General features: G+C 34.4%; 1 protein-coding gene across 1 annotated transcript; it reads right to left on the bottom strand.

Moving 5' to 3' along the window:
- Positions 1-311: 311 nt before the first annotated feature.
- Positions 312-6,815, bottom strand: Kera (keratocan). Its single transcript, XM_048349589.1, has 3 exons — positions 6,768-6,815; positions 4,014-4,907; positions 312-478 (listed from the first exon to the last, which is right to left on the bottom strand). The coding sequence occupies exons 2-3, from the start codon at positions 4,897-4,899 to the stop codon at positions 312-314; spliced, it is 1,053 nt and encodes a 350-aa protein (XP_048205546.1). The 5' UTR covers positions 4,900-4,907; positions 6,768-6,815.
- Between the last annotated feature and the right edge of the window lie 4,818 nt (positions 6,816-11,633).

Raw genomic sequence — 11,633 nt, 5'->3', positions numbered from 1 at the left:
GGGCATACACAAATATGACAGCCTTTTATTGTATCATAACGTAGAGGAATTCTTTTAATATTAGTTGTGAAAGAGACAAAAATACCTGCCTTTGAGTCAGTAAATTATCTTAACTCTGTGTCTGTTAAAGAAAAGCAAATTGATAGAATAGCAGTAGCATCTGTGAATAGAAAAAAAATAAGCTGCACACATGAAAATGGTGGCCAAGAGCAGCTAGAAATATGATTTTCCTTCTAAACCTATAAAAGGTAACCAAATTTCATGTCAGAAATATTAACTCTTGAGCCAGTTTTGAATATAGCAAGGATTTTTTAAATGATGACAGCTTGAAGAAGCTTGAAGCATGCCATTAAGTCCATTGGGATTGGGGATTTGATTTCATTTCCATCCAGACGAAGGTAGCTCAGTTGAGGTCCATAAATGAAGGCATCCTGATCTGCACGCAGTGTGGTAGGGCATATCACAGAGACATTCACACCTATGGAGACAAAGACCATGAATGAATGGATTGGAACATAAGAAGCCCTGGAGGTTGAAGACCACAAAGTTATTGCAGTGGTCCAACTGGAGGGACTGGTATATGAAACTGGTAGAAATGTATGATTATTCATATACACACATATATATGAATAAAATATTTTATATGTTCTATATATTATATAGTAAATATTTTATTCTTACAAATGCATGCTATGCATATGTATACAAATAATATTTCGTATTTTACTGATTAGTCATATATATATTATGGAAATAGATCTGAAAAAGTGCAATGCGGATGCAGTCAATTTTCTCATTCCATAGTCTACTATACTTACAAAGAACACTAAAAATAAAATATTGTTAAGAGCTATGATAGAAACAAAGGCTTATCAGTTCTAAGTTTTTCCCTAATCTTTCAGGTGAGATAAATAATGTTCAAATTATCATAGAATGAGATCTGTCATATTCAGGAGACTAAAGGTGGAGTTCAGATCTGATCCTGAAAAAAACAAACAAAAAGGAGTAGGTAAATGGGTGAATGGAAAGCACAGATGGAAGGGCTTATGGCTGAGTGAGTGGCAAGTCAGTGTAAATTACCTTCAGAAATGTAAATCAGTGTAGTGACAATTAATACAAAGTGCAATTACTATAACTTTGCATATGGATTTAGAAAACAACCTTAAACCTTCACATTTAAGTATATGTAATTGGAAACAAAACACTTGCCAAAAATTGAATTACCAAAGACTCAAGCCAGGAAATATCCCATCAACCTTTTCACACAGTTAGAATTGGAGAAATTGTGCACCTGCCTTGGATCAGAGCTTTTGGCACAAATGATGACACTAGATTTAGATTTTCAGAGCATCCTCAAGAGAGAAGGTGAACTCAACTCATACAAATTGGAGAGATGTGTAACAATTGATCTAAAACACAAGTCTATGCATTCTGTTGCCTTCTGAAATGATTTTGTGCAAAGGCTCTTTCCTGATTAAAACTCCCCCACTTGAGGAGTCTCTTTCTTCTGTGTACTCATAATGCAGAAATGTATGATTATATATGATTTATGATTGATTCTGTCTACCTGGAACAGCCTCAAGCCTAGGTTTTCTAATGGTATCTAGAGTCCATTGCTTACTTGAGAACATTTGTTCCTTTCAACGTTGTAGTTCATATGCTATCACCCTCATTCCTAGTAACACATGACTGAATTAAAAACAATATGAGCAACCAAAGTTCTAATTTTAATCATATATTCATAAATTAGTTGTGATACTTCCCAGAAAATGATGTGAACTTATTTGAACAGATACATTTTTCATCAACATTTGAGTTCCTTCTGATGTTTAGAAATAAAATAGTTCTTTATATAATCTTGCATGAGAAATTTACTGGTAAATTTTGAAAACTTTTTGTATAACTGTTACTTTTCTTGGAAACTGTATAATTAACATTATGTGACAAAGCCCTATTTGGCTTTTATCTACTCTATTTTTAGCAAAGATCTTCACCTAGCTGAGCTTTTTTAAAAAATATATATTTTTTTTAGTTTTAGTGGTTCACCAGTTGTGAACCAAGAAATTATTACCACTGGATAGTAAAATTATTTGCCTCATCCCAGACATACTAAGTCATAATCACTTGGAATAGACCCTACACGCCTGTTTTACAAAGCCATCTAGAGGATTCTGATGTTCACTACGTTATGAAAACAACTGGGAAATAGACATCTGAGCAAACCCTTTTAAACAAACCTTCCAAAATGTGGATAGAGAAAAGATAATCCACACTACATCTTAATTGTGCTTTAAATAATGGAACCTCATCCCTAAACATACTCACTTTCAAATTCTCTGGGTGAAATCTCCAATTCAGAGTATGTATGTGTGATCACCTGAAATTAACACCCCACACCTAGTATTTGGATAAAGAATACCAACATCAAAAAGCACAAAACTGTTGGGAAAAATTTGCAACCTTACAGCAGTCTTAGGTATTGTATTATTTGTCTCAGCTAAACATTCTCAGCTACTAACATTGTTTTTCTGGCTACATCTTTTTCTTTTGACTACAAGTACATTTCCTCACCATGGAAAAATAACTGCAGTGATGGTAGCCATTTAATTCCTGGATTTTTATGCTTAAGTACTTGGTTACTAAAAAACAAAAACAAAAAAAGTTTGAAGATAGGAGCAATTCCCAGGAGAAAAACAGTATATCCATATAAACAACATTTTCATGTGATCATTTTCTCTAATGACGTATTTGAGCATAGATTATTAGGAGATACAGTCTTCTCACAATTATATCTTCAACCCTCTGATTTAATCTAATTTAGGAATTTACTTCCAAGTGCTGTTCAGGAGAAATCTCTGCAAGGTTGTCTTCCTAAAGAGCCTGTGGTTGAAGAAAAACAGCTGCTCAGTTAGCTATCTGTATCTCCATGTCTGCATTGAGACATTGAAGATATTTACATCAGATGCAGCTTGACCTTGGGCACAATGGTGGAGAGGTCAAGTGTCTTTCTGTTGTGCACAATCTCCACTGTTTGTAACCACTTCTTTCCTTGATGACATCTTTACCTCCAAGGACTTTATACTCATTCCCTAGTTCTTTACCAAAAGCTTTTGTGGGAAAGGAGATGGTATTATGCCTTGTGAAGTTGCCACTAAACCATCATGTCTAGGAACAGTGATTTTTTCATTTCAATTTAGGGAAGTCTTAAGTGGAAGTAATGGCTCTCAAGATATCATCATCAGTCACTGTCAGTATCAATTGGAGAGGGTAGAAATTCTTAAGTCCTTTCCCCAGACCTCTCAGTCAGAAACTCAGAGGGTGCAGACACCAACCTGCACACTTAGAGCTTTGAGAAACACACTCTACTGTGTAGAGTTGAATCAAATACTCTAGAGTACTCTATCCATTGTTCTAACATTTTAGGATGTTCTTGCTTTGCTATTACCTCTGAAATCGTATTCCATCATTTTATTCTTCATGCGGTTATTTTTTTCCTGTTTACTTTCTTAAACCTACCCCCAGAGTACCAGGTATGGTGAAGCATGCTTTGCCTCTGTGGGTAGACTTCAGAAGCAAAGCTCTTAGAATATCCATGAGTAAAAGAGAATGGAAATGTTTCAACTCTACCATAGATAATAGTGCTCTTTGGATAACAAAAGTCTTCTTTGCCATCTTGAATTTGGAGAATTGGACTTCTTGGTTCATTAAGACTGAGAATAGACAAAATAATTTAGTAATTAAAATTGAAAATTCATTAAAATGTTTAGCTGATGCTCTACCACTTGAACCACACCTCCAGCTTTGTTCTCTGCTTATTATTGTGGAGCTAGAGTCTAGTGAACTTTTCTGACTAACTAGCCTTAAGCCCTGATCCTCTGGATGTCAGCCTTCTGATTAGCCAGTATTGCAGAAATGAGCCAGCAATGCCTGGCTAGCTCCTTCTAAAGAAGATGCAGAATGGATATGATGATGATGAGTATATTAATCACAAAATCACCCCCATTACCACTTACTTTTAATTTTGTTGTGATCCAGGTGAAGGTGTTGCAAGTGAGCACTGATTCTGGGAAACTTTGTGAGTTGGTTGTAAGACAGTTGAAGATCTAGAATAGATGTCACATCAAAACCACTTGATGGGAGACCTGCATCTGATAGTTTATTGTGGTTGAGTCTCAGAAAGGCCACTTTTGGGATCACATTAAAATAATTTTCTGGAATTCCTTCGATGGAATTGTTGTCCAGAAAGAGCTGCATGGTATTGGCTGGCAACCTTGGTGGCATGTTCCTTAGGGCGTTCTTGGCCATATTTAGCTGCATGAGGTTCTTCAGTCCTTTGAAGGTGTCTCTTTGAAAGGCATTGTCAAACAGTTTATTATGTTGTAAATCAAGAAGGGTCAAGTTTTCTAGATTGCTGAAGGTTCCTTGAGGAATTCTGGATACCTTGTTCCTAGCTAATTGCAACTGTTCTAAACTCCTTGGCAGTGGAGAAGGTACCTCTTCTAGTTCATTATCTTCTAGAAATAAGAAAAGTAGCTTCTTTAGCTGGCTTAGGGCCCCCTTTTCAATTCCATAGTTGGTTATTTTGTTTTTGTTCAAGTTTATCCATCTCAACTGGGTGGCATTCTCAAAAGGCTTCTCAGGGATGGTTTCTATCAGGTTGTTTTCAAGGTAGAGGTACCTGATCCTTGAAGGGATTGCAGGAATTTCTTTGAGACCTCGATTTTCACAGTATAAAGCAGTAGGGAAACTGGGTGGACAGAAACATTCCATGGGGCAATCAAAGTCATCCACATTCCAGTCCTCTAGCTCTTGTATCTCATAGGCCTGTCTCATGCTTTGAGTCCACACAGTATCCGTGATGAACAACACCCCAATGAGGAAACAAATTGTGGTGGCCATTCTGGTACCTATAGAATAAGGCATAGCTAGTAGTTATTTATGGTTCTTGAACTTTAGCAAATTGCATGTATCAACATGATCTGTGAATATTGCTTCTCCAAGAAAGAAATGAAAACAATTCAAAGTTAGCAATGTGGCTCAAGTGGCTAAAAAGTATGAAGCCATGGGTTCAAGCCCAGTGTCATTAAAATTAATTTTAAATATTAATAAATGATGACATTTTATTCTTAGATATCAAGCACTAAACTTATGTGTAAATAAATATATTTTAAATACATTGAATTTATTAATATTATGAAAACTTAAGTAGATTTATTTGTGAGTAAACTTATTTAGTGTGGCAAGGCATTTTGCAAGCATTGAAAAAAATTAGCAGCTTACAGCCTCCTGGTTTTATTCCAGTCACAATGAAAACTGAGAAGTGGAAAGCAAATTTTAGCAGCTCTAAGTGCTTTTCCATGGCAAGCTACTTAGTTCAAGGAACTTAACTGAAACCAGTAGTTGAATATAAAAGTGCCAAAAAAGTTATCGTTTTCTATAACTCTAGCTGTGAATTTGTTCTAAAGTAGACATGTGTTTTTGCTTTTATGTTTACTATGAAAAGAGTACATCTGTAAGAGATTTCCCAGGTTTGCTGGCTCTCCAACCAAAGAAATAAACAGATCAAAGTATACTTTAGCAGTTCCTTGTGAAGGAAGGCTGCAGGTTCTGAAGAAATAAGTTATTACTCTTTTGTGGTTGCAGAACTTTGCAGGTAAGTTTTATTTTGTGGAGGAAAATATTTCCAATATTTTAAGAATATAGTCAAGGTGTCCAACCAAGAAATTGAATTATGAACTCTCATATATAATCACTCCCTCATATACATAATTTATATAATGTACCTCTAGTAATCACTTTTTAAAACATGGAGACATACATAGACAATTTATTTATTATATTGACTTGAACATAGCAAGGCAATTTCTACATATATTTACAATATATATGCAAATTCAACTATGTAATTGTTATTCTTGGTAGAATACAAAGCAAAACTCATGTTAAGAATACAGGTAGAGAACTAATATTCATATTTTCAGTAAAGATAATAATAGAAAATAGGTAATATTTTCTAATATGTAGTACATTTAAAAGATATGAATGCTATCTACTAATTATCAGAAAAAATTATGGTCATAAAGAATTCCTAACAGGAAAACATGTAGGTACATACATGTGTCTATACCTATATATACACAAATATACATATGTATGAGTACATAAACATTTAAAACATTAAACATTTACTTAGAAAATGTGTATGTTACATATACCTATATAAAATTAACATTTTGATCATTGTTCACTTAGTTAAACAAATTGATAAAGACAAAATGTATTGTACTGATTCTTTGGGAAAAAGATAATGTCAGTAATTTATGACCTTTCAATTTTGCCATTACTTTGTAGCAAATGACAAGTGCAGAGTTACTTCTGCAAGGTGTGAAACTTCCTACGATTTAGAATGCTGTACTGGCCTTATTCCAACAGAGACACATTAATTTTGTTTTTCCTGAATAGGGATTTTCTTTAGATATTGAAGTTGTAACTTTATAGCTAATGAATCAGAATTGTGAATTCTTAAAATTTTTTAAAAATGTAAAATTATTTACCTTTACTTCCAGGAATACACTGTCGAGTCTGGTATCTGAGTCTGCAGTTGGCTAAAAATCAGTTGAGGAAAAATTATGTGACTGAAAAAAAAATGTTGGATTTTATGCTGTCAGGTCTCCTATGAGAAACAGTAAAACCTACTATGTCCAGTCACCATGAACACCTTTGGATGCATTGTTTCCAGTTTGACAAGACTGCATGAGAGGGCTTACCTCAGCCTTCTTGGAACTTCGCCGTCCTTTTCTATTGGTCACTTCTTGTTCATAGAAATGGATTGACCCAGTCTCAGCTGTCCTGGTTTTTATGAGTCCTCTGTTAAACATATGTACCAGTGGCTCCAACCTTAACCCCTCCAACAACCACAGACTCTCAATACCCAGGCAGCCCAGCAAAGGGAATTCTTATTTCATTTTAAAAACCCATTACAAAATTCAAGATAATTTTACTTTTAACTCACAGCTCCAAAGTTGTAATACACTGATTGATAGACATAATTGATCTCTCCTCCCCCTCCCTGCTATAGCCAGCTGTAGGGATTTCTCAATTTTAAAGTATTTTCCTCTTGAAGATCTTTAAAGAAATAATGAAATACAAAGAAATAAAGATCCATGTCCTATGTGTATGTGGACATATTTTATTCATTTATGATATACAACAGATGCTGGAAATTCTTTGATTAAAGGAAAAAGGAATAAGAGGCAAACATACTTAAGTTTTAAAAAATGGGAAACTGTACCTGATTTTGAATAAGCACCAATAATACATTTTGTTTTATAGAAACAAGTTTTGTATCTCTCACTCTATTAAAATTGTGTGGAAAATAATTATTAAAATGAGATGATTTTTCTCATAACACATGTTTTGTATTTTGTGCCTTATAATACATTCTGTTGTGCTGCTTTTTTTTCCCTTAAATGCAAATCTTCTATTTCTTATATTCAAGAAGCAGTGTGCCTCTTGAGGAAATACACAAACAAAAATATCCTTTTTCCCCTCAGATAGCATTTTGTAATTGATTGTAATCATTTTGAATTTTGAAAAAAAAAATCTATCTTGGAGCCAGTGGCTCATGCCTGCAATCCAAGCTACCGAGAAGGCTGAGATCTGAGGATTGGAGTTCGAGACTAGCACCAATAGGAAAATCCATGAGAATCTTAGCTCCAATTAACCACCAAAAAGCTGAAAGTAGAGCTGTGGCTGAAGTGCTACCTTTGAGCACAGAAGCTCAGGGACAGTGTCCAGTCCCCAAGTTCAAGCCCTAGGACTGGCATGGGTGTGTGCATGCCAGTATTCTGAGTCACCACTGCTAATGTGAGGGGTATCACAGGGAGAACAGTGAAGAGAAGAGAGCCTTGCCTTGAAAAGCTTGTTTCTGAGCCACCTTCTTTCTTCCTCTTATCTTTATACCTGTCAACTAAAACTTTAGTGTTGTCATCTTAGAATAATAATGAACTCTTCACAGGGCCAGCCCAATTTCATATATAGGGACTGTTTTTAACCTTAAAAAAAAAAAGAGTATTACCACATGCTTAACTGAAAAAGATGCATCTGTGTTATTAAAGGGCTTTTGTTGACTGAGTCAAACATCTTTTTTAAATCCTATAGACATACGCATCCTATGTTAGGAAATTAATCAAGTGTTATTTGTATCTCATAATAATGATCTCTTCTCTACACTGAATACTTATTTCTTTTCTTCCTTGTTTTTATATTTCTAAACCCTCAGACCATGAGCATATCTGCAGTGGCCCTCCCAGCCTCTATTTTATCTCCTAATTTTCATTTTTAGTCAAAATGATTTCAGTCATTTCTTAGTAACTCATGTTATGACATAAATTTGACTATATGATCACAAGAGGAAAAATAGAATATTATCTTTACTAACTCTAGTCTATTTTCTATTCCCCATTCCATTTGTGATCTACTTCTAAATTTTATTCATTCCCTAAATATTAGAAGTGATCTTCATATATGCTTTTCTCCTGAAGTCCTTTAGTGTTTACCTTCCTTAGCCTATAGCCTTTGAGAATAGGGACCTTCAATTTATATACATTTTTATGAATTACATATATGTATAATTATATATGTATGTGTATGTATATATGTGTGTGTATGTATATGTATGTATAAAATTCAACTGGTTAGTCTTCAGTTCTTCATCCTCCTGCCTCAACTCCCAAGTGCTTGGAGTATTAGGCATGGGCCACCAAAGACAACTCTGACTTACATTTTATTACATGCTCCTCTAGGTTTTTCTTTTTAATATTTATGTCTTGCCTCTCTCTATATCTCTTAAGTATCTCCTCTTTCTAACCCTCAGTACAAATTTAAATCAGTTTTCTTGCGTTTCATATTCTTTGAGTTTCTGTCTTTTGTTCTCTAGTCTTCATGCATGACTACTTGGTTGTAAGCATACCTTCTATTATGATGAGTGCTTGAATCCTTCCAAACCCAGTATTGTAATAGATGGAAATATATTACATGCTTCAGAAACATAGATCTACATATGGGATTCTTGTATATCATGTCATCTACAGTCTAATTATATTTATACACTTCTCAATCTTCTAATAAGAGAAAATCACAGGAGATTATAAATGGGATTTAAGAGATAATAGAGCAGCACACACAATTGGGACCTACTTTATCACATTCCCAAACCTATTTTGTATTGGGAAGATCAGCCCTGCTGGGCAATTCAGATTGATACATTAGGCAATACTGTTTATGAACAACAAGTTATTTTTCCACATCCCTTTGATCCATAGATTCACTATGTCCCATTACTTCTAAGTGCACTTGTCATTTCATAATGTGATCACAATTGCAATTCAAATTAGGAGATCTAGGCAGATCACTACCAGGCTCTTTAGGTTTTAGGGACAGATACCAAGGAAGAAGGCTTATGCCTTCTTTGATTAAAGGAAAAAGGAATAAGAGGCAAACATACTTAAGTTTTAAAAAATGGGAAACTGTACCTGATTTTGAATAAGCACCAATAATACATTTTGTTTTATAGAAACAAGTTTTGTATCTCTCACTCTATTAAAATTGTGTGGAAAATAATTATTAAAATAAGATGATTTTTCTCATTATAACATATGTTTTGTATTTTGTGCCTTATAATACATTCTGTTGTGCTGCTTTTTTTTTTCCTTAAATGCAAATCTTCCATTTCTTATATTCAAGAAGCAGTGTGCCCTCTCTTGGCTGCTCTCTCTTGGCTTTATTTGATCACTGATAACTCTCTACTAATTGAACCATAACTCCAGTCTGTTATTTTGCTAATTAATTGGAGACAAAGTCTTAAAGACTTTTCTGCTCTGTCCTGACTTTGAACTACAATTCTCAGATCTCAGCCTCCCGAGCAGCCAGAATTATAGGTGTTAGCTTCTAGTGGTCTAGCTAACTATCAGGTTCTTAATGGCATAAATTTGATGATAGTTATACAAATCTTTTCTTACAGGTCTGGTGGATGTTGTATATATAGTTAACAAAAGTGTACTTGTACTTCATATAACAGACATTCACTTGGAATAATCATTGCAAATATGCATGTACCAAGTTTAAAATTATGCATGCTTATGTTTATTAAGACAAAAGTAAATCATCTACTTAGTTAAAATATTGTCTTTTATGAGTATCGAACACTGAAACTTCTAGTATTTTTATTCACTTTTGACATTTATGATTCTCAATGGTGCCAGTTGCTCCAGGAGTCTGTAGGAAAGCTTTCATCACTAAATTAAAAGAAATGATAGATAAACATAGTATTATAATTGTTGCTACTTTCTGTAACCAGCTACCAGAAACACTTTGCTGTAGGAGCACCTATATATAGCTCCTCAACTTTGTTCCATTTCTGTCAAACTAAGGATAGTATCAATAGCCTTCAAGGGACTAATATAACAAGAGGTAGCTTGGAAACCAATTAATTTAAAACTCATCACGTCAGAAGAGATTTTGTAGTAGATACCATTTTATCAGAATGTAGAGAAAATATTAGATGCATACTGTCTTCCACAAAGCTGAGGAGAAATTGCTGAATCCAACATGTATTTTTGTTATCCTTAAAATCTTTTCCAACAGCCCTTTAGGATATCCCAGATCAGAGCAATACTATTATAATAGTCCACTCTCAACTGATTATTGTAGATCATGTCAGCTACAGTCTGATTATATTTATACACTTCTCAACCTTCTGATAAGAGAAAGTCACAGGAGATTATAAATGGGATTTAAGCAGCACACACAATTGGGACCTACTTGATCACATTCCCAAGCCTATTTTGTATTGAGCAGATCAGCCCTGCTGGCAATTCAGATTGACACATTAGGTAATACTGTTTATGAACAACATCAAGTTATTTTTCAACATTCCTTAGGCTAGTGTCTCAGAACATTAACTATAATTTATTAAAGATCGTCTGTCTTTTTTTTAGAGAATTAGAAGTTTGATTACCCCTATTCAAGCTTACCAGTGATCATGTACAGTGCCCACATTTGCCACAGAATCTTTAAACTTTGTCTAATCTCATGGATGATGAGTACAGACATACCACTCAGTCCTCAAAAACTCAAATATTCTACAAGAGCCTTTTCAGGAAACAAGACAAACTCAGAGCTTGTAGATTCTCAAGCACTGGATTTTTAATTTAGGACCTCTGAAATTTATAGAAAATCTCCATACATCTTCATAACAATTGATTCATGCCTTAGATGGCTTCTTTTCCTCCATGTTGGAGCCCCAAACCCCTAAAACAAATTGATGGCTTGGCAGCATTATGGTCTCCCACTATATTTATCCCCTACATCTTTTTTCATTTAAGTATTTAACTGCTCCCTCAGTCTAATGAAATTTACCTTCTAAATGCCATTACATAAAGCCTATGAGATGACATTTCTAGGGCTGAATTATGAGAAAAAGTGAAAAGTTCAGGAATCATAGGGTGAAATTATTTTGCTTTTTTTTTTTTTTTGGTCTGGAGAAAGTAAGCAGACTGCCTCTGGTAATTTTGTTTATTAGAAAAGAACAAAAAGGGGGCTGGGAATATGGCCTAGTGGCAAGAGTGCTTGCC

The sequence above is a fragment of the Perognathus longimembris genome, chromosome 1 (assembly GCF_023159225.1).
Source record: "Perognathus longimembris pacificus isolate PPM17 chromosome 1, ASM2315922v1, whole genome shotgun sequence".
NCBI lineage: Eukaryota > Metazoa > Chordata > Mammalia > Rodentia > Heteromyidae > Perognathus > Perognathus longimembris.
The sequence above is the reverse complement of the archived record's forward strand: the minus strand, read 5'-3'. Positions and strand labels throughout refer to the sequence as shown.